We start from the raw sequence: 26,663 nt of genomic DNA, 5'->3' as shown, positions 1-26,663 counted from the left end.
CTAAAAATATTGGGTTAAACCAAATAAAAATTCCATTTTATTATTTTTTTAAATTTCTAAATAGTAAATTCCGTTCTATCTTTTTCTATATATTAATCCAAAGGAGATGAAAATCCCACTTAAAAAAATATTTTTACTAAAAAAAAAAAATCATATTATTCATTTTATCCCAACCGAACTCGAACTTAGAAGTCAGAGTCGAACTAAATGTAGCTCAAAACAAACCTCCTTTGGATGAAGGTAGACGGAAGAGGATAAGATCGCAATCCAAGTGGACATGCATATATACATATATATATATATGGGTGTGTGAATATATATATATATATATATTGATATTGATGATTGGTGGGCAGCTAGGGTTTCACTGTCATCAATCAGTGAACCATTTGAAATTTTCTCTCTCCGGGAGCGGGTCCCACTAGTCAGGAAAAGCGATAGATATGAAAGAAAAGCAACAGCTCATCTCATAGATTTGTGGGCCCCCACCCACATCTCTCTCATATCTAGAATTCCTCGCCCCCCCCCCGCCGCGGGCCCCATCCCTTTCTCACGCTGACTCTTCCCCTTGGCGTCAAACCTGCCACGTCACCCCACTCAAACGCCGAGCCTCTCCGGCCGGCTGGCTCCAGCCGAGCCACGCCATTTCTAAAAACTAGTTTTTATCTTTTATTGTTCCCAAAACAAATTTAATACTAATTTTTTTTCAATAATCATATATTTGTATTATTATGATGGTAAGGGTAGAATTATCTTTATATTAGCCTTAATTTTATTTTATATTCGCCTTATATTCTAAACAAGTGATAGAATATATAAAAAGAGAGGGTCTGGTTCGGGTAAATAAATAAATGGCTTTACTATCTCTGGACTCAGGTTTCCTTTCCTTGTGAACGAACAAGTGCTAGTGTCACACCCAATCCACATGGGGGCTGATAGAATGCGGTGTAGGACCACAGTGGGCTATATAATGGGTTTGGTGGGGGCCAGACAGTGGGCCCATGTCCGGCCTAGAAAAGGGCAGTTTCCCACAGTCAATAGGACTTTTGGGCATGGTTGGATTCTAATCTACAATGGGACAAAGACAAACTTGCCATTAAGGTATTTAAACCATCTTCTTCAATTATTTGAGTTGTGATTTGATTTGTAAATCTTTGTTGGTACTAAATTACAAAGTTTTAGTTAAATTAAATGTGTTGGAGGAACATGTACAATCCAATTTAAAGTTGGCTTCTTTTTCTTTTTCTTTTTCTTTTTTTTTAAATTATTTTAATTAGGAGAGCCATTATAATACATAAAAGGTTTTTTTCTAATGTACAAAAAAGAAAAAGTCTTATAATTAAACTCAATATTGCATTGTAGAGGTTGCCACCTAAAAAATGATTAAGAATCATAGGATGAACAAAGACAAGAATTGGGCATAATGGTGAGGGCAAATGCAAGGCAAAAAGATGATTAGTGTGGTCCCCGAGTGCCATAATCATTCTTGTTTGGCAAGTAAGAAAATGATAATTAAATGGCTAAGAAAGTTAATTTGAGAGGCTGACCTTATAGAAAGATAAATAAATAAATAAATAAAGCTTTGCCCATATACCAAACAATATTGGTTGGCCATTTGTTTTACCTTGGAAATTCATATTTTAATAATAAAAATAATATTACAATTATAAATTACTTTAAAAAATATAAAAATGATGAGATGAAAATTATCATTAAAATACATATATATAATTATAAGAAGAATAAATTTTTTTTAAAAAATATTATTTTATTGTCAAAGCAAATATTGGAAATCAATAATGGTCGTATCATATCATCATCATTGCTCAGAGAAGAAAGATTAGAGGGTGATAGAATAGAAAGCACTCTTGAAGATCTTGCCAAAGGCATCACTTAGATACGGTGGCCCAAAGGGCTAATAGAAAGCTTAGGTATATGGGCAAAATGGGCCCCCTCTTAGACTTTTTAGCGCGCACACACACACCATGCCAATTGGAAGCCAGCCACTAGATTCAATTGAACCACTCCTTGCATGCAATCCCCCGAAGTTAATGGGTTTTCAACACAATTGTCTAAGCTTAATCAAGATTTTATACATAAATTTAAATTTAATTAAAATATAATTCAACTTATAACGTTGAAAAATTTGTTAAGTCAATCAAAATGTATAATTGAATGGACAAAACCCAATATAATAATTTAACCACGATCTAATTGAATTTTGATTTTAAGACTTATAATAAAATATTTATCTTTTAAATGATTCTATCCATCAACGATAATATGGGTATGACTAATTATGCAAGTTATTTAGTTTTTGTTAAACTTTTCGTATTCTTAATCTCTAATGTAATATAATTGCATAATTTATATGTTATCGTGAATGTTTATAAATTTTTATTTATTCAATTTATACTCAAAATAGGTAAATGAATAGTGGTCTATAAGCCGTAGTTCATATAAAAAGAAAAAAAAAAAAAAAAAACAAAAAGAATAAGATAGCACTTGAGTTAGAGGATCTCTTGTGTTATAATAAAGCAAGCTTTACCTTAAAGAATCAAAATCAAAATATTGATGGGTATAATTAGTAATTGTAACTTTTTTCTTGGTATAATTACAACATGATGGTTTACAAAGCAATTTTGAAATTAGACTTTCAATATTTTGTTAACTAGCTCGTAATATTTCTTGAAAAAAACCCATTAAATTAATATCACAAATAAAACAAAATTTAACATTTGATATAGATATTTAAATTTTTATATAGTTGATTAATTATTGAGTATTTAATGGATATTTATTATTCATGAGTACTCGTCACTCATCGAGAATAAAGATAAAAATTTAAATAAATAAACCATATGAGATAAGGACGAGAATGAAGAGAAACAATTATATGTAAAATAAAAAAGAATGAAAAGAGAGATTTTTTATTTTCATAAGATGTAATAAAAAATACAGATGGTTCAAATTATAAATTTGTAAAAACATTTGATTGATTTGGATCTCTCAGTACGGGCTGAAGCCCGATGCATGTAATCAGTGGGCCAGTTTCAGGCCCAGATAAAATTAAACCAAACGTCTATCGGATGGACCCTTATTAATAAAATAGGATTTATTGGGCCAGCAAGAAGGCCCATCCCCATCTATTAGATGGCCCTTTGATTAGGGCCTTGCAGCCATCAATTCCAACGTACTTATTGGAGTTTTTGATAATTTTATTATTATTTTTATAAATTTTGGACTTTATTACTTGTACATAGAGACTTACACACATACATTAAAATGACAAAAATATCCCTATTCCAAATTCTCAAATTGAAACTTTCATAAAACCCTTTGGCCTTGAGAGAGAAGCTCGCCACCGCCATCGTCTCTGCCACTACACCCGCCATTTACCGTCGCCTTCACCCGATGGCCATTAACGATCCTGGACAAACTTGTATTTTTCGACACTGTGATGATGATTAAGCTTCATCTAAATAGAATTTCATTAATAAAGTTTGGTCTTCAACCATGGATAACGTCCAATCAATGATAAAGTTTGATCAAAGCTTGTCATAAAGTTGGATAAGATTTTATTCATGGATGAAGTCAAATTTTAATGCTTTTGGTCTTTGAATATTTCATAAAAATAAAATAGTCATTTATTTATTTTTGCTCATAAGTAGATTTATCTTTTTTAAAATATCACATTTTCCATGCCACGCTAGAAAGCAGGTGGCCAATGTAAACCAAAAATTGTTAATTTTGTAATTTTAATATAAAACTTTTTGTCACACTCACAGTTGAAAGTTCAGTGCTCAATACTCTGGGCAAGCATGCCTGGCAGGCCATCGCGCCCAGGGCGTGCGTGTCGGGTCACTCCCCTGTGAGCGGATGGGCACGCATTAGCATGCCCTGCTCTGATCGGGGGTCCCTGTGTCAACTCCTAACCTTCATTCTTGATTAGTGAAAATATCATTGACAAATATGTTCAGAGTTGTTTATCTTTCATAAGTTTAAAATTTTTACCATTGATTATGAATTATGAATGTTATTGACTGTCTTTATTAATAATTATTTGGATCCTAAAGATAATTTTCATAAATAAATTAAAAAAATATTTCTCATTCTCAATTTTTTTCATATTTTATTATAATATTTATTGACTCAGTACAAAAAATATATCAAAATAATAAATCTTTCTTTTTAAAAGTGTAAGTGTCATTTTATTAAGAAGAAAACTTCTATAATTTTCGAGTAATGTTTCTGGGTGTCACTCATAACGCAATTCTAAGTTAAATGAGATTATCATTTGAATTTAAGCATATTAATAAATTGATGAAGATAAATTAATAAAAAAATTATTTATACATAAATTTTTTACTAATAATTTACTTATTAGTTTAATGTGAATTTTGGGGTAAAAAAAAAAAAGGCATTAGTGAGATTAATAATAAATTATTTTAAAATTCATTTGTCACATTAATAATTTATTAATAGATATCGATGAAATTAAAATGTAAAAGATAGTACGTGTGTTTCTAAAATACATGAATATGGTCACGATTTTTTTTGAGAAAATAATAATTTACCTTTTAATTTAATCGGTGGTAATTGAGAGGGTTATATGTAATATTCTTTTAATCTGAATGTAAAGTGATAATTGAGCATGATTAGAGTGTCCCCGTGTAATTAAGCCAAAATTTGAAAGAAAACGAGAAGACGTCAGTTGCATAAACGCAGACTTCTCAGCTTCTTCATTTCTTCGTCTTCTCATTTCAGCAACCGAAGAAAAGTAGGGTATTCAGAGAAATTTCTTCGTTTGTCTGAAGATCGTCACATTCTCCTACTTCAACGTTCTTCTGGATTTACTTCACATTTTCATCCGTGCCATCTTCCAAGCATTTGGGTGTGCGTCTGTGATTGTCTTATATTTGGATTGTAATCGAAGTTGTCTGAAGAATGCGGGTGAGTTCGGTGAGACATTAGTGAACTAAGGTGTGTATCTCGCGTTTCTCGTGGATTTTTTGATTAAGATACATTATTTGGGGCGACAGTTGCAGACTTTCAGCAACCGAAGGAAAGTAGGGGTTCTGAGAGGAATTTTCGCTCGTCCGAAGATCGTCTCCTTCTGCTTTAGTAGTCTTCTGCCATTACTTCACGATTTCATCCGTGTCGTTTTGCAAGCATTTGCATACAGGCTTGTGATTGAGCGAGTGTGTCTTCTATTTGGATGCTGACCCAAGTTATCTAAAGAATGGGGTGAGTTTGGTGAGACATTGGGGAGTTAAGGTGTGTATCTTGCATTTCCGTGGATTTTTTTTATTATTAGAATGTGATCTTTGGAGTGGCTGTTGCATACTGTTACCCAAAGATTTGTTGGATGGTGGTTGTTTTGCTTGGTTGTTGCAGAGGGATCTAAACGATCCTCTGGAACTTTTGGATCTATTTTTTTATGCTATTCATGTGAAAGACCTTTACGCTGCAGTGCTAGGAAACTTAAAAGGATGCTGACTTGCCTTAGTTAATTGAGTTGGTTTTTCATTTTTGGATTTTCCTTGGTGTTCATGATTTCATGACAAATGGGTTGGAGTTTTCGAGGATGAAGAGTTTGAAAAGCCAACTAAGAAATTTAGTAGATATAATTCTGTACTGACAACAAAGATGGGTATGGCTTGAAGATTTTAATTATTTTTGGGCTGCATACTTGTGAGGCTTTCGTGGTCTCCTTGATACGGCTTGTCTTCACGGCAAATGGGCTGCAAAGTTGGTTGAGTTCCATAAAGAATTGAAGTTGTTTAGGAGTTTTCAAGGATGAAGAGGTTGAAAAACGAACTTCCTGGTACTAGGAGGCTCAGATTGTCTCATCTTTTGTTGAGTTTAGCTACAGTATACTTGATTTTTGTATCCATCAAATTTGCCATTTTCTTTGAGATTTCTTCAGTGTTGGGTAGTGATGATAGTTACATGGGAGCTGATGGTCTTGCCATTGGGGATGTGGAAGATGGAGAGCTTAGCAAACCATTTCTTGGCACCGTCTATAAGGATCCATTTTATAGGAGACTAAAAGATAATGAACACCAAAACTTGCCTTGGATGCCGCTGGAGGAAGGGAAAGGAGAATCCCTGCCAGCAAAGCCTCACCAGCATGGTTATGGTCGAATAATTGGTGAAATTATGAGGCGAAGGAATAGGACTATTGGCATGTCATTATTAGAAAGAATGGCGGATGAAGCTTGGACATTAGGCTCAAAGGCATGGGCAGAAGTGGATAAATTTCACATGAAGGATATAAATGATAGCTCTATACTTCAGGGGAAACCTGAGCCCTGTCCTTCTTGGATATCAATTGGTGGTGAAGAATTAGGTAGGGTGGATCGTGTTATGTTTCTTCCTTGTGGTCTTGCCGCTGGTTCTTCCATTACAGTGGTGGGGACACCCCATTATGCCCATCAGGAGTATGTGCCACAGTTTGCAAGAGTGAAAAGGAGGAGTGCACTCGTCCAGGTTTCACAATTTATGGTTGAACTGCAAGGGCTAAAATCAGTTGTTGGGGAGGATCCACCTAAGATTCTACATCTAAATCCTCGATTGAGGGGAGATTGGAGTGACCAACCAGTAATAGAGCACAATACCTGCTATAGGATGCAATGGGGGACAGCTCAAAGGTGTAATGGTTTACCATCTCTGAATGACAATGACATGCTTGGTAAGGTTTTTTACTCTTCTTTTTTGGCTTTTCCTTGGTGCCTTATACTCTCTAAAACATTGTCTAAGTTCTAACTTTTTTTTAATTAAAGGTTTTAGGAACATGTTACATTAGGGGAATAAAAAGGTATTCTTGATGCATGTGGCTCCCTTGCTTTGCGAGGATTGGGGGGGCAAGAACCTTCCTTGGGATTTGGATTTAATGTAGAGGATGAGCTTGTATTATAAAAAATGCTAATATCATAGGGATTTACAAAGTTGTGTTCCATGTTGTACAGATTGGTTTCACAATATCAACCATGTGATGGAATGTGACCATATCAACTATTGTCATTCACTGCCATCTCATGAAATATTTCCATATGAAAATGGTCTTGGAACTTTATCTCATTATTCATTCATTAAAGGGTTGTAACAGGAAGGGCATTTGACGTTTGTTCTTCTGAACGGATTTGTATTGTCAATATGACTTTTAGAAGTCAATTGACATCATGAATATTGTGCCACCACTGACCCTAACTTGGTTAGGATAAGGTGCAGCTGATGAATATCATAGATTGATATGCTTGTCCTGGAAACATTGCATGCTTATGTTTCAGAATTGCAAACTTAATGGTCCAAGGTGATCTTAAAGTTCTTTTCTTTTCTTTTTAGTTTTTTATTTTATTTCCCTAATTGTTTCTCAAGGAAGGAAGAATTCGAAGAAATCAACTATAATGTATTGAAAATAAGGTGAATGGATTTTTGACAGCATAATCTGTACAAGAATTTGGCCATCATGTGTTGGAAACTGTGTTTTTATATTACTTTCAGGAAACAAGATGCTAAGTACTAATTGTAGTTAATGTAACTATTTAGGCACTTGATTTCCTAGGTATGTGCAAATCACGTGCTAACCTCAGAAGCTGAAACTGTCGGCCATTAATTGGGTTACATGTTCAGATCCCTAAGTAGTAGACTTGTAGACCTAGATTTGGTGCTCTTTAGACGGGCAAAGTAGATGTATGGATCATAGTTACCAGGAATGTGATATGTTTCGGGTCATGGCATGGGGGTATGTTAGTATGCTAATTTTGTGGTTCAGTGGGGGTAGGTTTAATTAATTGGTTAGTTTGAGTTGTGGTACATTTTGTAGTTGCACTCGGGTTTGAATTAGTTGGGTTGGTACTTTGCTGTTATAGAAATTAGTTGGGTTGACACTTTGCAATCTGAACCACAGTATCATTTCTATAACAGCAAAGTATGACACTTTTGAAGGTTGGCCTTTCAACCTTCTACGTATTTCTTCTCTACCTCCTTTAAAGAATATGTCAAATAAAAAAAATATCATTTAATCTTCTACAACAGCCTACTCTTGGAAATATTAATGATTGACTTTTAATCTTATTCAGTTATCTTCTCTCGCACCTTCAAAGAATGTGCCAAATCCTCAAATACTAATATGAAATCTTTCTGCTTTCAAATTCCTACGTATTACATTTATGTAAAACTAAGACATGTGAAAGGGTAACCTAACTATTCATCTATTCTCTTCCGTCAAAATTTTTCAAACATAAAAAAACTACTCCTATTAGCTCTTTTTATCTATTCCTCTACCTCCTCTCACATTTTCCTGCCCATCCTTTGAAGTTTAATTGAAGAGATGGATAGAGATTCTTACTGAAGAGATGGATAGAGATTCTACATTCTTCAAAACAAAGAGCAAGACCAGAATCGGTTCTTTTTATCTATTCCTCTACCCTGTCTCACACTTTCTCCTTTCCCTTGCCCAACCATGCTTTGAAGTTTAAACGAAGAGAGGGAGAGAGAGATTCAACATTCTTCCTCAAAACAAAGACCAACACCTGCAACAAAACAGTGACCTTCGACAAAATATACAAAATGCAATTGAACATTCAAGAAAGTGAGGTATGCAAGTGCATAGTTCTGAAAGGCGAGAGGCGCAAAGGGTCCTGGAGCCTGAGGCACGAGGCGCGCCTTTGCGAAGTGAGACGCACATTTTAGAAAAAAAACTCAAAATCTTGTAAAATCATAAAAAACTATCAAATTATCAATAATAACACATGCATATTATTAATGATTCATTATCTTCAAATTTTAAACTAACATCATCAAAGTTGATTCATTCATCAAGTAAATTCTAAACTAGAAACATCATCAAAGTTCAAACTTAAAGTCTCAAATTCAAATAAGTACCAATCATCATGCAAAGTTTTAAACAAACATATAAACACTACAAGTCCACAATCAATAAAGAAGTTTTAATCAATCATCATCAAGGTCAATATCTTCATCATCCCCTTCAATCAAGAAAATGTTTTCATTTTGAAAAATGCTATTTTTCTAAGTCTGAAAGATTAACGTATTATAAGGAGACATATAAAAAAATATTTTCATTTTGAAAAACTATTTCCCAATATTTTGATAGCTAATATTCATTGTTGTTAAAATGATTTTTAATGAATTTTTCAAGAAATAGTATGTATGTATTTTGGGGGTGGTGAAATCACTAAATCCTGAGTTTGTACTAAAATCAAAATTTTATTTTTTTATTCTTATGGATTTTGATTTTTTAGATATTTTTATTGAATCCAAATAGGGGGTAATTTCTTATTTACATTTATGTATTAAAGTAAATGGAAGGTAAAATATAAATAAAAGAAAATGTGGACATTTACTTAGCGAACGCCTAGGCGTGCCTTTAACAACTATGTGCAAGTGTCAGCTCCCTAAGGATCTGACGGTAATTCTCGATCGGTAGAAGGATCGAGAGGGATAACGAGAGAGAATTTAGGGAGAGAAGAAGATAGAAATGAGGGAGGAAGAGAGAATTGAGAGAGAGAAATCAGAAATGATCGTGAATTTTCATAACCATCAGTGGAAAGGGATCGGCTATATTTATAGTTGATTCTAACCTCCCCCATGTGTGGTAACCGCTTACATGTGCTGGGAATGTACAAGCTGCCAATGCAGCAACAAACTTAGTACAACCCCCTATAGCATACTTTGCTAACATACTATTTTCCCCTTTCTATTACATTCTAATTGCTGTATCTCTCCCTACTTCGTTGGTACATGACAGCTAGCTTTCTTTTGTCTGATTTTCTTTGAAACTTATTTTTACTTTAAATTTATTTTCTTGTTTTAAATTGTTTTAACTGAGTTTACACATAGCTTGGGATCCCCATTTTTGGTGGTCTAGGTCGCGTTTCCAGTGATTTGGGGCAACAAAAGAACCGTGATCAGGAATGCTCGAACTGGATCGCAGTTCTCGGGTTTTTTTTTTTTTTTTTTTTGGGGGGGGGGGGAGAGACTGGTAATGACAGTATGGATAAGCACAGCACTGGAGGGTTTGAGATAGTGCTTCGTTATGGCTTGTCACAAGAATGGAAATTTTTTTGCTAGGAGGCGAACTTGACATGGAGTTTCTCTCGGTTCCATTGGCACTGGGATCCAAGGGTTAATGACATATCTGCTGATAGTCCAAACCAGATTGAGTTGGGAGTATCTCTATTCCAGACAAAAAATGTCTTGTATTAGTTTACTGTGCTCTATTGGGGGCTTCTACCCCAGGGGATTGAACTTAGGTCAAAGAGAGACCTAGCTTTGAAACTGTCTTCCCCATTCAAGTGATGGATTTACCTCATTCATCTTTGTTCACTTTGTTTTGGTTGTTAACCTTTTTCTTTTTCTTTCTGGTTTTATCAATTTTGATTTTGTAAACCTTTTAGCATACTTTGCTTCTGATCATTGTTTGTTTGGTGGACATTTTATTAGGACGGTGAATTTTGTATGCTCATAATATGTTGGTGCCTTTTCTATCATGTCACCTTTTGATATTTTTTTCATACATTTTAAGCAACTTCTTTAATTTTTATTTTTTTGTTTTTGTTTTGTTTATGATATATCTAAATCTTTAACAGTTGATGGACGCTTGAGATGTGAGAAATGGATGCGGAATGATATTGTAGATTCGAAAGGGAAAGAGTCCAAGATGACCTCATGGTTCAAGCGATTCATTGGTCGTCCACAGAAACCAGAAGTGACCTGGCCATTTCCTTTTGTTGAGGGTAAATTGTTCGTCATGACTCTGCGTGCTGGCATTGATGGCTACCACATTATAGTTGGGGGTCGGCATGTGACATCATTCCCATATCGGACGGTATGTCAATTGAGATCAAGAAGTCAATTTTATGAACCCTGATTGCCTTTTGAGTTCTGTGTTTTAATGTGCTTTTAATAGCTGCAAGTTTCCTGATACCATTATCTCTTGTTCAATTATGTGGCACATAACTTTTCTGCTTGTGCCTGTACTGAACTTGAGGTTATAAAACATATCTCATAGCCATTTTTTATGATTGATAATGTTTTGTTTAACTGAAAATGACACATCATTTTTTATTGCTCACTTTCTCTAATACAAGAATATAAATGCTTGTTTTGGCCGCATGTTTGCTGTTGATTCAGGGGTTTACACTTGAAGACGCCACAGGATTGGAAATTAAAGGTGATGTGGATGTTCATTCAGTGTTTGCAACTTCTCTCCCAACTTCTCATCCAAGCTTTTCACCCCAAAGGGTGCTAGAAATGTCTGCAAAGTGGAAAGCTCGCCCATTACCCAAAAGTCCAATTCAACTCTTTATGGGGGTCCTTTCTGCAACCAATCATTTTTCCGAGCGCATGGCAATTCGAAAAACCTGGATGCAATCTTTAGCAGTAAAATCCTCAAATGTTGTGGTTCGTTTTTTTGTTGGATTGGTAAGTTTCTATGTCATTTTTTACTAAAAAGAAAAATTACATGTATATTTTCCTCTACTTTGAGGAATACTAAAACCGTTGACTCCACCTAGTAAGGCTTGTGATTGTTATTGTTATTGAGGATACTAAAACTGTTGGGTTAGATGGTGGGATGAATATCTATTTCCTTTGGACCACAATGTTTATGCCTTTGCATGGACACTTTATTACTTAAGAGGATGAAAATGTGTAGCAAGTAATAGTGTACCTGTACAATAATCTGGTCGCCAGAGAATTATCAATCGCCTTTATGAATCAGTGGGATTATGGAAAGAGATGAGGTTGGAGATAAGGTTTGACTAGAGCATTTAAGGCACTATGGAAAGCAACTTTTTAGGAATGCCAGTAACATTGTATTGTGGCTAAAAATAGGGGAAAATATTTCAGCTTCTGGTCTATAGTTTATGTTTAATAACTGGTTGAAGTAATGGTACCTTTGACAAATATAAAGAGCACAAATCTCTTAGTTTAGGTGGTATTCCAACATAAATATTCAGAGGAACTCGTTTGTTTTAGCTAAGGTCTTGAAATAGGAAAAGAAACCATGAAAATGCTGGGCACAAGACAGGTTACTACCTTTTTGCAAGAAACTGGAATGGGCAACTATTATCTTGGGAGTGAACCATCTTATGAAATACAAGGGATGTTATTGATGACAAAGGACGGAAACTAATTTATCAAATCCAAGTAAATCTTACGTGGGGTTTTGTGTGGCATATTTAATCCATTTCATGAAGATAATAGGAGCTCATTTGTTGTTCTTGATAAACAACAACGTGGGAACAATGCTGGACAGCTTTTGTACGAATAGTCTAACCAAAAATGGATGAGAAAGGCAAATGTAGAGATAGTGTCATTATAGAGATAAAGGAGTAAGGTGGCATGCATCGAGGAGTTAAATCATGTCAATGGAAATATCCTTGCTTATACTTGAGGACTGAAAGGCTTGGATTCTCTTTTACTTGGAGGTGAAGGAAGAAGAAAGAGAAGAAAGAATGGGATTGAAAAGGCAGACATTTTAACAGCTAGATGCTTTGGCACCTGTGCCCAAGAAGTGATGTATTACACGTCTATTGCCGTAACTAGAAGGAACTTTTGTTGTCGGTCTAGCTTCTACTCTAAGATTATCAAAATTCCAAAACGTCATTGTGATAGGCCCCCGATTCACTTGACTTATCAAAGAAGGCCTAGGGGGCAGCGATCAAGGGCAGCGGAGTAAATAAGTTGGCTGGCATAACAACCAGCCATGTGCGTAAGGGGTAGAATGGGGAATCGCTGGTGTAACAACCCAGCTATGGCATCACAGAATTCGGTTAAGGGGTAGAAGGAGGAATATGTAAGGGGTGGGGGGGTAGAGAGGAGGAAAGCTGGTTTTTCAGTAGGAATTTGGGAGAGAGAGGGCCTCTCGAATGCCCTGGGTGATCTTGTTCTTGGCTGGAAGTTTGTTTGTTACTAATACTTGATTGTTGCTTGGAATTCTAATCAGAAATCTTACCACATTGATGCTTATTCTTTATGCCAATCATAAAATTGTCCACTTCCTTGCCCTCTCCCTGCTTTTATGAGTTTCTCTACATGTATATACGTGATGATACCCTGAAGTCTTATATGAAAGTAAAAAGAAGCAGAAGGGATAGTGCTATATAATATGTACGGGTTTTAACTGGGAGGTCCAGGAGACTTGGTGTTGAAGTTATTTTTGAAGTCAAGTTAGCCTAATTGTTGCAGCTTGTATTTCAACCCATTTTTCTGTTAAAATGGACTCTCTATAATCTGAAGCAGAAACCCTCAGATGGCAGCTCACTCTGGAACCAAATACTAAAGTAACTCAAGAGTAGTGCTCCAAAATACAGCTAGTGCAACTCTGACATCTTTGATTTATGTTAAAATCTTTGGGTATACTGATTTTCGTTGCAATGTCTACCTTGAAATCAAACTGGTTTTCCCCTTATTGAGATTACCTTCCTTAGGTATCACAAGGTCCCCATCTATCCCCTCAATAGGAGAAACACGACCACAAGCACAACCTTAAAATTTCCATTTTGAACATGGACACAAGCACAACCTTGAAATACTAAAAGTATTAAACTTCAAGTTTGAACATGCATATCAAGGATGCACCTGTTGCTCTTGGTAGCCACATTTTGTTTCCTCTGCATTCAGACAAGTGTGCTATCAACAATTTCAGCTACTATTGAGTTTAATTGGAACGTTTTAATGGCCTTGTGAGCCCTGATAAGAGACAGACAGAAACTGGAAAGAGATGGAGGAAAGGACATACAGACAGAGGCACGTGAGGAAGAGAGATAAAGAAGTGCTTTTGAGCCACCACGCTGCAATGGCATAAGGTCCTCAATAAATGGATTATTACATGAATGTATCCACCTAAACAATTAGAGTTCATATATGTAAATGTATGATGTGGGGGGTCCTCAATAAATGGATTATTACATGAATGTATCCACCTAAACAATTACAGTTCATATATGTAAATGTATGATGTGGGTGTATAATGCATATATTGAATATAAGAAAATAACTTATCGTGTTGTATATAAATTGTTTTTTTTTCTTTGTTAGGGCATATAAATTGGTTTTGATAAAGTAATGAGTGGTTGTGGGTCTGTTCCTTGTTCTGTTTCTGACATGCATCTACAGTTGGGGAAAAAGGCTTAGGTGACTGAGCATAAATGGTTCTATAGCTGTTGCATCTTCAAAATATGAACTTTTTTGTTCTTTTTTTCGAAGAGTCCGTTCATTTGAAAGGTCAACATGCAGAATCCGAGGAAGGAGGTGAATGCAATTATGAAGAAAGAAGCATCTTATTTTGGTGATATCGTGATTTTGCCATTTATTGATCGCTATGAGCTTGTGGTTCTTAAAACCATGGCCATCTGTCAGTATGGGGTACGTTCACTATCATCATCTAGCTTTCTTTTATTCTCCTCTGGTCATTTTTCTAGGTTGGCTCCTACTTTGAACCCTTCATGTCCCCTTAAAGAGCCGAAATATTCACCATGCAGGTTCAGAATGTAACGGCTGCTTACATCATGAAATGTGATGATGACACATTCATTAGGGTGGATTCTGTCTTGAAAGAGATTCAAGGAATCTCTCCCAAACGATCCCTCTACATGGGAAATCTCAACCTCTTACATCGGCCTCTCAGAAGCGGGAAATGGGCGGTCACTTATGAGGCATGTAAGATTTAGAGCATTTATATTAATTCTAATGATGAATATTCAACTACAGGCCTTATAAGAACTATATACAGCAATAAAAATGATGCATCTCAATGTCATTATATGGGATAAACGCTTGATATGTTATTGTTTAACTTGTGTCTAATGAATAATCCCTGATGGAAACAGGAGTGGCCGGAAGAAGTATACCCGCCTTATGCCAATGGGCCTGGATACATAATATCCAGTGATATTGCTAAATTTGTTGTCTCTCAACATGTCAATCGACGTTTACGGGTTTGGGAGCCACAAACTTTCTGCTTTTATATTTTGCTGTGGAAGATCACGCGAGTTAGTTTCTCTTAACATATTGTTTTCTATTTTACAGATATTCAAGATGGAGGATGTGAGCATGGGAATGTGGGTTCAGCAATTTAACAGGTCCACACCGGTCCAATACTCTCACAACTGGAGGTTTTGTCAGTACGGGTGCATGGAAGATTATTACACTTCACATTACCAATCTCCTCGACAAATGAATTGCCTATGGGAAAATTTGGCTCGGGGTCGAGCTCACTGCTGTAACTTAAGATGACTGGGAAAAGAAAAAAGAAAAAAGAATAGTAAGCCTGGGGATGGCTTTAGTAGCCGCCATTCTGAGTTGCTGTGGGATTTCTTCCAATCGTCATTTTTTGTGCATATAGGTGGCCACCGGAAAATGGCTGCTTGAATCCCGGCCATTACTTGGGACGTTTCGTTCTTTCTGGTCATGGAGGCTGATGGGGAGGGGGATTCAGGGACTCTTCCTTGACCCTGTGTGTTGTACTGTCCAAGTGCATATATATGATTCATTCTGGGTCTTCACATTCTGCAGGCTGGCAAGCAAATTGTACTTTTAAGAGCAGAGAGCATGTGAGGCAATCCTGTTGGATTCCCAGTTCATAGCTTAAAAAACCATGTGAGTTTTTTTTTACTGCAATTCTAGTTGAGTAGGTTGCTTGGCAAGAAAGGGAAAACTCATGTGACCAATGGAGATGGAGGTAATATACCGTTTACCAACCAGGCAGGATTAGCGTATGGGCCGTGTGGGATATTTGAGGAAACTTCTATTAACTGTGTGTCCCAAACAAATCACACACTTGAAATCTCTCGGGTCTTTTTAACATATAAGGGGTGACTAAAATGTTTTTGTTGTAGTGTGGCCCAATCCAACGAATTGCTGCCATTGGCATTGGACGTACATGGGTTGATATTTGTCTTTTCTTAATTCCAAAGTCATGGTTTCACAAATAGCAATGGAGATGTTGAAAGTCGATAAAGAGTTGATAATTGCATGAGAAGCCAAAAAAAAAAAAAAAAGTCTTCTGTCTTGCTAAGATGCATATATGTGCATGCCTTTGTGAGCATGATAAAAATACATAAAAAAGAAAAGAATTTCATCGTAGATTCATTCATCATCCTGTCGGTAGACCCAACTGACTGAGTAATTTTTTATTTATTTTTTTTAATTTTAGTTATGTTCATCAATTTTGTTAATTGTGAGACATAGGACATGTCCCTTAAATTCTTTGTTATCCGTGTGAGTGTTGTTTTTGAGATATTAAGGGTACATTTGATTGCAAATATAGAATTTGGTTAGAAGAAAAATGTTTTCTAGATAATTAGATTATATAGAATTAAATTTTAGAGAAAATGTTAATTAAAGATGTTTGATTGACTTAATTTTTTATTTAAAAATTATTGAATTTTTTATTTATGTTTGATTATTATTATTTTTTATGAAAATAATCACGTATACACATAAAATAATTAATAATCAAATACATAAATCAATAATTAATTATATAAAATAATTAAATATATGCATATTTAAAAAATAAATTAAATATACATATACATAATATTTAAAGTAAATTAAATATATATATACAAATATACATACACTCAGCAAGTTTAGCCACAGTTGTGACATCGCCACTCAAGATTGTCACTTGCATTTTTTTCAGTCACCGTCCACGCTTTCGTGATTACCTATGTTCTATAAGTCACTAATGGTCGCCATTGCAAGTCACACAAATCTGGCCGATCTTTTTCTTCTCAATTGATGATGGGCGATTGTCGCTGCAAGTCGTTGGATTTGGCCAATCCTTTTCATATCTGTTGATAGACGGTGGTGGGAGAGGTAGGCTAGTATGTGGTGGGTTGAGATTTTCCATTTTGATAGAAAATTGCATTCACCTCTCGTGCGAAAATGAATTTCAACAAAAAGTAAAAAAATAATATCAAAAAATATTTGACTAATTAAATATCTCAAAAATTAAAATTAAAGTAAAAAATAATATTTTTTTATAAAAAAGATAACCAAGAAAACCGACCATAACTTCCCATTTCGATGCACATGATTTTCTCTTTTAAGGTGCATCTATCTGGTACTAAAGCAAAAGCAAAATGGGGACAATAAAGAAAGAAAGAAAGAAACCCAATAATTGAAAACTGGTGAGAACGTGACCCCACCCTCTTCAATTCAGTCAGTCCTTTCCCTTCATTCAATCACCTCAATCCAAATCCAAATCCAATCCCCATTTTCCAATTTCAAGTATTACTATTATTTATTATCTTCACCTGCCTCTGCCTCTCTCTTCCTTCATCTATCTTGCGCTTTTGTCTTGTCGGCATCTCCACACAATATATATATATAATATTATATTATTGTAATACGAGTGCAATAAATATTAATTATTAAAATAGACATATAATCACACAAAAAATAAAAATTAAATTATTTTTAAATAATATTTATCTAATATAATTTTAAATTCACGATTAAAATAATTTTAAAAAAGATAAATAAAAAATCTTGTAAAAAATAATAATAAAAAATACTTAACAAAAGAAGAATAGAAATATCAGAAAACACACTTAGATGGAGACAATTAAATTTGATATTAATTATATTTATAAAAATAAAATTATAAATAAAAATAATTTATTAATTAAAATTTATATAATAATAATAATTATTATTATTTTTAGAGTTTATCCATGCAAATTATCATATAATAATAACACAAAATAAAAAAAAATTATTAAATTGTTACATCACCTTGGTTGGTTATTTAATATATTTGAGTTCTTGTACAAAGCGAGTAGTCCACGCGTACCGCCGCTTCAAGTGCCAGTCACCCGCGCGTGACCCTCGATTTGGATAACGGTTACTTGTCACCAAGGAAGGCGTTGCTTCCCCTGTATGTATGTATAATGTCGGCAACGCCTCGTTCAGCCAGCTGTCCTCTGGAAAAGTAACGGCTCGTTTGATCCGCCAGGCCGTACTCGCGAGAGTGTCATGTTTCCCCTGGTACTCGCTGGTTCCCGAGGAAGCGGGTTGGAGTGGGGGGCCCCCTTTTTTTCCCGCTACGTGTCGACATTGGGGATCTGGTGCGTGGCGTGCTGATCTGGCATCTGCTTCTGGCGAGGCAATCAATCAGATTTGTGTCTACCTAAAAAGACAAAGCCACCTACCCTACGCGGGCCAAAGAGTTACCTGCAACTTGAAAATCTTTCTTTGCTTTTTATTCAAAATTTGATATTCATTGATGTATTTTAATCTTTTAAGAATTATATTAAAATGATATAATTATAAATTTGTGGAATGTTTTGAATTTGATCTTTTTTTTTTTTTTTGGGGGGGGGGGGGAGGGGGGGAGAGCAAGTACTAAGTAGGAAAAAATGTCATTATTATTCTGTAAGAATTCAATCACTCTCTGTCTCTCTCTCGCACACACATCAGTTGTTCTCTCGCGTTTGATCCGCGTCGCCTACACTGGACTCTCTCTCTGACTCTGTAATGTCCTTTTCTTCGTCGTCTGATTTGCTGTATCTTTAAGCCTCTGTGGGGACTTTCACTTTCACTTGTCTTTTCGTATTTTCTTCTTCTTTAAATTCAGATTCAGAGGGAGAGAGTAAGCCACAAGACAACGCCACACCTCTTCAAATCCACACACTCAAACTCAGATATTTTCTCTCTCGACTTTCCACCATTAAAGCCACCCACCCCCGTCTTTCTTCCTTTATTAATAATCTCCAGCCTCAACGCCAACGGTTACTTTTCTCCCCGCATCAACGGCTACTCCCCATGCTCCCAGCAGAGAGAAACTGACCACTTCCAGATTCCCGATCTAGAGAGAGACCAATATCGAGATGGATTTCAGCTCCTTCTTGACGTCGCTCGGGACTTCCTTCGTGATTTTCCTGGTTCTGATGTTACTGTTCACTTGGCTTTCCAGGAACCCCGACAACAAGGTCATTTACTACCCGAACCGGATCCTCAGGGGAATGGATCCGATCCAGGACGGCTCCAGGTTCGGGAATCCGTTTGCCTGGATCCGGGAGGCTCTCTCCTCCACCGAGCAAGACGTCATCGCCGCCTCCAGCGTCGACGCTGCCGTCTACTTCGTGTTTCTCAGCACCAGTTTGTCTCTCTCTCCCCAATTTCCATTTCTTTCTCTCTGTGTATATTTATATATATTTCTAGGATTTCAAAAGAGAAGAAGGACAAGTAAAAGCTTTGTTGCTTTAATTCTTTTAATTTAAATTGTGGAATTTCATGCTTTTGTCCTCCTTTTTTTTAATCAATGAATTTCATTTTCTAGACTCCACACACAACATTATGGTAAAATTAGTTGTTTATGTATCTCTTGCATCTCGTTTCAATTGTGCATGGCTAAAAGTGCAAAAATTCTTCTGTTGCCTTGCTCTTATAATGTAAGCCATTGATTTTATTTTAATAACCGAATTTCCAGAATTTCATTTGTTATTCTTTATTCTTTTTCTTCTTTCATTTCCTAGAACTTGAAATGATATTATTGCAAAATAATTGTGTGGGTTTTTTCTTTTCTTTTCTTTCTTTTTTTTTCCCTTTTTCTTGTAAATTTTGTGCTGGTTTTGTTTGGTTTAACTTTCAAATTTTCTTGGCTCCATTTTGTGGGAGATGTCTTCACATTTGGATTCATGAACAATGTTATTAAATTGCATTTATTGTAAACGCTTTGTGGTTGATGGTCTTGTCCCTTTATAAAATTGGCATGCCAACTGGTGACTTGATGATATTCTATAACCCCGGGAACTAGGATCGGCCAAAAGGTTGCAAGTGCCATTAGAAAATATTTAGTGGATAATTGCCATTTAAATGGTCAATGACTGCAAATTGGTCATGCCTGATGGTTTACCAATATAATGCATGTACCAATCATTTTCTTTAATGAAATAAAACATCTTGTTGACAAACTGGCAATGGTGAAGCAATCGAAGGAGGCATTAGTTTAAAAGGTTTGTCTGTAACAAAATTTTGATGCACCTTTATTGGGTAAGAAAAGTAAATGGAAATTAAAAACTAGCTGTTGAAGCATTTGCAATTCAGAAGGTTTTTTTTAGAAGCATTCACCAAGTTACTTTCAATATGTAGTAATTCACAATGTCTCTTGACTCTTTCAATAGTTTCAAAAACTATTTATTGACGCTTTCTAGGCTAGATCTCCTTTTGTCAAATTTTGCTGGTTTTCTCTAGTTTATTTGAACCTAGGCAAAGTTGACTATGGCCGGTTTGTTTCTTTATTAGGCTTAGGGCTGGCCCTTTTTGGAATTGCACCTTCATGATGATAGCGAGGCTTTGATGTAATTAATCTCTTAAATATATATGTTCCTCAGCCTGAAGAATACCCATCAAGAGGCTCTAGTGTGTGCAGAGCAACTAAAATGTACAGACTTTGTAATTTCTATTAGACTAAGCCAGTTAGCACAAATGACTAGATGTTTTTGTTATCAATGTCACTACAATTAGCAACCTTATCTTACCATGTGGGGTTCCCCATTTTGATTCTACATTGCCACTCTTTTTCATGTATACGTCATGTCATCTGTATGAATGTTACTCTTGTTTGGGTCCTTGGGACAGAACTTTGTAAAGAAATGATACCTTTCCCTCCCCTTCCATACCTCATTTTCCTTTATACCTCAATTTGGGGTGTAAGGAGAGGGAAGAATAATTTATGGTAATATTTTTTATTTATTTTACAATTTTTGTAAACACTAAATATTATCATTTCACCCAAATAGATCCTAAATAATTAATTGCTTGCTGACAATTTTTTTTTGTTTAATTGCCTAATATATATTTAAATGATTTTATAACTCAGTTGTGAGTTGCGATGTATTGTAACTAAATTAAGTTTCTGTACCTTATAATTATTATGTATGTAAAGGAGATATAGTTGTCATTTAATTTTTATTAAGCCCCCCACCCCCCCCCCCCCCCCCCAAAAAAAAAAAAAAAAAAAAAAAAACATGAATCTCTATCCAAATAAAGGCTACATTATGCTGCTTTAAGTTCCCTTTTCCTAAACAAAGAAAGAGCAACAACTTTTATGTTAATTCCCTTCACCTTCTGTTTCTTTCTGTTAATATGCCTTGCCTGCCCGTCCTCTCCCAAAGAGAAACCATAAGAGTTCCTTACCGAGTTTTTTTTTTGGGGGGGGTCTTCTTACCAATGTCACTGTACAGCAGTTTAAAACCATTTTATGCACGAGTATTTCTTATGTGCATGTTTTTTGTACTATCTATGTACATGCATCTCCTGTAGCCAAGTGGACAATACATCAGTTAGCCTCAAGCTTAACTGTTTGTTTTCTGATATGGAATGTATTATATATGCTCTCCCTCACCTTCTTCTTCTTCCGATAAGCATACATTATTTCTGATTTTCATTCTCCTTCTACCTGTTTCCAGTGTTGGGGATATTGGTTTTAGCTGGACTAGTGCTGCTACCGGTCCTTTTACCAGTGGCTGCCACTGATCACAGTGTGAGATCAAGCAATACCACAAGCAATGGGACTTTCAATGACCTTGACAAATTCTCCTTGGGGCATGTTAAAGTAAGTTGTCGCGACCATACTTAAATTGGTGCTGCCAATCTTTAATTTTGGGACAGTTTTACCTTTTTTTATTGCTAAGTGGACTGTCTTGAATTCCAATCCTAGATTTTATTTCTGTTCAGAGATGCAGGCTCTTTGTCCCCATATAAACCAATCATCTTACTAGAATAGTAGCCTGACATTCAATTATCCATGTTATGAAACCGTATGGGTATCATGAAAGCATTTCCTTTATGGGTTTTCAGGAAAAAAGCTCTAGGTTGTGGGCTTTTGTGATAGCTGCCTACTGGGTTTCTTTTGTGACATACTACCTGTTGTGGAAGGCATACAACCATGTTTCTGAGCTGAGAGCTTCTGCTCTGATGTCTCCTGATGTGCGAGCTGAACAATTTTCTGTTCTTGTCCGAGACATACCTCCTCCGCCCGAGGGTCAGACAAGAAAGGAGCAGGTTGATTCATATTTCAAAGCAATTTACCCTGATACATTTTATAGATCAATGGTGGTCACAGATAACAAAGAGGTAACATACCTAATTGATTTGGCTCACACTTAACTAGTCTGTTTCTGCTTTTTAATTTATTTTATTACCGTCTTCTGCAAAACATTTTAAGGTTGTTTATTGTAGAATACCAGGATGGATAGTTACATTAGTTTTAGAACTTTTTCCTTGTTTTATAATACCTTTTTGCTTTTTGGTGGTTTAGATCTATCATATTTGAATCAATTTATGACCTTGTATTGTTTGGTTTTCCCAGGTCATTAAAATTTGGGAAGAGTTGGAAGGGTATAGAAAGAAGCTTGCACATGCTGAAGCCATATATGCAGAGTTGACAAAAAGTGGCAAAACTGAAGGGATTAGACCCACCAATAAAACTGGCTTTCTTGGTCTGATCGGTAAAAAAGTAGATTCCATAGAGTACTATAATGAGAAAATTAATGAGTTGCTCCCAAAGTTAGAAACTGTACAGAAGGCAACTCTCAGAGACAAGCAAAGAGGCTCAGCTTTGGTCTTCTTTACCAGAAGGGCAACTGCTGCTTCTGCAGCTCAGAGTCTACATGCCCGTCTGGTTGACACATGGACAGTCATGGATGCTCCTGAACCCCGCCAAATAATATGGACTAATCTTCCGAAAAGCTTTTATCAAAGGGAGACAAGGCAGTATGTCGTCTATACAATTGTTGCATTGACTATACTTTTCTTCATGATTCCGATTGGGATCATTTCTGCTTTCACAACATTGGCAAATCTACGGAAACTTCTCCCTTTTATTAAACCAATTGTTAAGGTGGATGCAATTAGAACAGTGTTGGAAGCATATCTACCTCAGCTTGCCCTTATCATATTTCTGGCTATGTTGCCGAAGCTTCTCTTATTTCTATCTAAGCAGGAGGGCATTCCTTCAGTGAGTCATGCAGAAAGGGCTGCCTCAGGGAAGTACTTCTACTTCACAGTATTGAATGTTTTTATTGGAGTTACGATAGGTGGAACCCTGTTCGATTCCTTCAAAGACATTCAGAAGAATCCAAGTTCTATTGTTTCATTACTAGCGCGTAGCCTTCCATCTAATGCAACTTTCTTCCTCACCTTTGTGGCCCTGAAGTAAGATCAAACTTCTATCACACTAGTTGCTTCTTTCTTGCATCTTTTCCCATCGCTGTTATCATAATTGTTCTAATAAAGGCTTTGATGGGTCAATTTTGTGCAGATCACATGCTATGCTATGGCTACTTTTTATTTATTTATCAGAATTTGGTTAATAATATTACAGAATATTATTATGTCAATAGTGAAGTCAAAAATGTTAATGTAGAGTGCTGCAAAGACCTTATTTCTGAAATGTATTAGCTTAGTCTTGAGATAATCACATTGTATGCCTTCAAGTCCTATTCTTATTGCTCGGGTTGCCCTTTTTCAGCATTTCAAGGAGTATATGCTTGTTGGTTTCTTTGCTTATAGTGGGCAAGGATCAGTAGCTCACATTGTTTATCATTGGAGATTTAGAACTTTTCGGTCTCTCCCTACTGTTACCCCTATGGATACAATTGAGGAAGGGGATTGTTTTCTGTGTAATCAAAATTGTTAAAGAAATAATGACAACCCTAGTAATCTCCATGAAAGAAGACGTCAAATGACTACGAATTTTCTTTGGTCAATTTAATTTTGGAGTATGAAGTTTGCTTTAGCTTTTGGTGGATTCTGTTCACTTCAATTGAATGCCCTATATACTATGTTAGGAACTAGGATGAGGAAAATGAGGTTTTTATGTACAGGTATAAATGCAAGTAGTTAAAACATATTATTTTCTTTTCTTTTCCTTTCTTGTGAATGATTCCCATTCCAAACATAGGCTTAGTTGAAATAGATATTTTGATAAACTTAATGTATGCATTTATGCACTCCTCAAAGATGGTCTAATGTGAAAACACTTGAAATTTCACACTGTAACCTTTTCTTTCAGCCATTTTCTTTCAACTCAAACAGATATTATAGTTGTATCTGTTTCTGTTGAATGATTATTTCAGCCACATTATCAGAGTTTAGAAATTTTTTTTTCCCACTGCATGTGTGGATGGCTTGCTGGATGTGTTTAATTTATTTCTGCAATTGAAGAAAAATCTTACTCGTGCTTATTTATTTTATTCAATTTTATCCTCTTTCGCTATTGAATGATATATTGTTCGGGTAGTTTGCCTAATGAGCTAGAATTCATGTAGCAGATCCCTTAGTGGAATTAAGTCTTCACATATTGTTTTGCTTTGAAGATGTATTGGTCGTGGATAAGGATAGTGGGAGATCTAGTAGTCAGGTAGCCGGCCCATTCTAGTGGGAATTATGGCTTGCAGTTTTTGATGTTGTTGAATTATGCATTAACTTGCAGCCTCTATCCCATTCCCCCCATAAAAAAGAGCTACTTTGTTGGGAAAAATTGTCTTTATGCAAGTTAGGGTTTTTTTTTCTCCTTCCGTTCCATATGTATCTGAGATGTGACAATTCTTCCTAGACACCTTGAAATCATATGCTCATGTTTTCCTATCAACATGAAAAATGAATCAAGTTGAAAAGGTTTTTATTAATCTCAGGTTCTTTGTTGGCTATGGAATGGAGCTGTTCCGGGTAGTACCTCTGATCATTTACCGTCTAAAGCGGAAGTACCTTTGCAAGACTGAAGCTGAAATAAAACTAGCTTGGGCTCCAGGCGATCTCGGGTTTGCAACCAGAATACCTGGTGATATGCTGATTCTCACAATTGTGCTTTGCTACTGTGTCATAGCTCCGGTGATTATTCCGTTTGGTGTGCTATACTTTGGCCTTGGCTGGCTTGTCCTTCGAAATCAGGCAAGTAATCCAGTGTTACTTCTTTAGTTCTTTTGAAGACCCTCGATGAGTAGTTTCTAGGATGCTCTAAATTGTTGGTGTCAAAATCATCAAAATTTCTTGCTTGATGATCTAAAATGAATGCTTATGATTCTATTATTATGGCTATATTGGGTCGATTGCAAAGATTCGGTTTCCATAAACTGTTGCCTTTCTTCTCCTCCTTCAAACCGTTTCATAACCCGACAAGCATGCGTATATTGGAGTCATCTGCTAGAGGTCATTGCACATTGCACAATGACTTCCTATTTCATGTTGGCTTGCTAGCTTTAACTCTCTTTCTTTAAACTTACAATAGGTGCTCAATGTTTACGTTCCTTCGTATGAGAGCTACGGGAGGATGTGGCCGCACATAAACACCCGAGTTGTGGCTGCTCTGTTGCTGTACCAAGTCACCATGTGTGGTTACTTCGCAATAAAGAAGTTCATATACACGCCCATACTAATCCCACTCCCCATACTCTCCTTGATCTTCGCCTTCGTCTGTAGTAAGAAATTCTACCGGTTCTTCCAGGCCACTGCTCTCGAAGTAGCTTGTCAAGATCTGAAGGAAACTCCAAACATGGAACTGATCTTCAGGTCATTCCTGCCACCTTACTTGTGTGTCAACAAGGCGGCGGACGAGGATCAGTTTGAAGATGCTCTGTCTCAGGTTTCAAGGTCGGCCTCGTTCGCCTGATCCCCCACGTACAGTTTGATCGTTTTGGGTATCGATTTCCTCGGGTTTTATAACGTTTTGTAACTCCCTGTCATGTAAACTTCGCTGCTATTGATTATCTTTGTTTGTTGGTAATTACTAGCTTGTGAATTGCTTTCTTTCAATGGGTTCTTTTGTAGTATAAATATATATATGCATGCATGGAATCATGAGTAGTAGTGTAACTCTAGCTAGAAATGTTCTTTTACCTCATCCCCTTCGGTTCCTAAATAGAGTTTATTATTGGATTGTAGTAACTCGCTTTATTATGTATCCATTTTCAGTCAATTTCTTTGAATTGATCAATTTACGAGTGGCATTCTTCAATTGTCATTTTGGATCACATGTGCCCACCTCTTGTCAAGCAGGACTCTGTTCTGTCTCAGTGGCTACAATACTTCTGGGATTATTTGCTCATGTCTACATGTGCGTGCTTTTTTAAAAGAAATAAATTTAAGTATAAAAAATAATAACCATATTTATGATTTTTTTTCATTTATATATCTCAAATTTGGGATATAAGGATAATGTTTGTTAATTAAGATATGAGTGAAATAAATGGGATATGAAAAAAAAATTAGATAAAAGTATTTTTTATTGTGTTTATTAAATTTATATAGCAATTTACTAAAATAAAGTCATATGATTTTTTGAAATTGTTCAGATAAATTTATTTATTTATTTTTTAAATAAAATTATTTTGTACTTTATAGATAAAAAAAATAACTCATGTTTTTTAATGTATTTTAAAAAATTTAATTATAGTATGATAAAAATTTTAGAATGTTTCTTAGTTTTATTTTGATTATTTCATATTGTGATTTGAAAAATATTTTAACTTTATTTTAATATATAATTTTATTTTACTTTTTTTAATAAACATTACAAAAAAATGAAGTACGAGAAGAGTTGGAAAGGTACCCTGTACCCTTTTATCATAAAACATTAAAACATTCGAATCTTACTTCATTGCCCGAGAGCCTCATAGAGA

At 35.6% G+C, this 26,663-nt stretch overlaps 2 protein-coding genes across 4 annotated transcripts; both read left to right on the top strand.

Moving 5' to 3' along the window:
• Positions 1–4,736: 4,736 nt before the first annotated feature.
• LOC127793757 (hydroxyproline O-galactosyltransferase GALT2-like) lies at positions 4,737–16,024 on the top strand. Of its 3 annotated transcripts, XM_052324463.1 has the most exons (8): positions 4,737–4,953; positions 5,043–6,694; positions 10,617–10,855; positions 11,161–11,451; positions 14,269–14,397; positions 14,514–14,687; positions 14,862–14,969; positions 15,061–16,024. In XM_052324463.1, exons 2-8 carry the CDS (start codon positions 5,800–5,802, stop codon positions 15,265–15,267), a joined length of 2,043 nt encoding a protein of 680 aa, XP_052180423.1. In that variant the 5' UTR covers positions 4,737–4,953; positions 5,043–5,799; the 3' UTR covers positions 15,268–16,024. The 3 variants fall into 3 exon arrangements, with proteins under 3 accessions (XP_052180423.1, XP_052180422.1, XP_052180424.1); XM_052324462.1 differs by having other exon boundaries at positions 4,737–6,694; XM_052324464.1 differs by lacking the exon at positions 15,061–16,024 and having other exon boundaries at positions 4,737–6,694; positions 14,514–14,691.
• A 2,592-nt stretch (positions 16,025–18,616) lies between these two features.
• LOC127794861 (CSC1-like protein ERD4) lies at positions 18,617–25,797 on the top strand. Its single transcript, XM_052326125.1, has 6 exons — positions 18,617–19,140; positions 21,453–21,598; positions 21,844–22,119; positions 22,355–23,199; positions 24,681–24,936; positions 25,274–25,797. Exons 1-6 carry the CDS (start codon positions 18,870–18,872, stop codon positions 25,652–25,654), a joined length of 2,175 nt encoding a protein of 724 aa, XP_052182085.1. The 5' UTR covers positions 18,617–18,869; the 3' UTR covers positions 25,655–25,797.
• The last annotated feature ends 866 nt before the right edge of the window (positions 25,798–26,663 follow it).

This window comes from Diospyros lotus, chromosome 2, assembly GCF_014633365.1.
Source record: "Diospyros lotus cultivar Yz01 chromosome 2, ASM1463336v1, whole genome shotgun sequence".
NCBI classification, from domain to species: Eukaryota; Viridiplantae; Streptophyta; class Magnoliopsida; order Ericales; family Ebenaceae; genus Diospyros; species Diospyros lotus.
Note: the sequence above shows the minus strand (reverse complement) of the source record. Positions and strands in the feature narration are given on the sequence as shown.

Excerpts from the sequence above, each read along its gene's own strand:
- LOC127793757 (XM_052324463.1), top strand. The coding sequence starts at position 5,800 with ATGAAGAGGTTGAAAAACGAACTTCCTGGTACTAGGAGGCTCAGATTG. Across the intron at positions 6,695-10,616 it reads GAATGACAATGACATGCTTG|TTGATGGACGCTTGAGATGT; the intron begins GTAAGGTTTTTT and ends AATCTTTAACAG. Across the intron at positions 10,856-11,160 it reads CATCATTCCCATATCGGACG|GGGTTTACACTTGAAGACGC; the intron begins GTATGTCAATTG and ends CTGTTGATTCAG.
- LOC127794861 (XM_052326125.1), top strand. The coding sequence starts at position 18,870 with ATGGATTTCAGCTCCTTCTTGACGTCGCTCGGGACTTCCTTCGTGATT. Across the intron at positions 21,599-21,843 it reads TCTCCTTGGGGCATGTTAAA|GAAAAAAGCTCTAGGTTGTG; the intron begins GTAAGTTGTCGC and ends ATGGGTTTTCAG. Across the intron at positions 24,937-25,273 it reads GGCTTGTCCTTCGAAATCAG|GTGCTCAATGTTTACGTTCC; the intron begins GCAAGTAATCCA and ends AACTTACAATAG.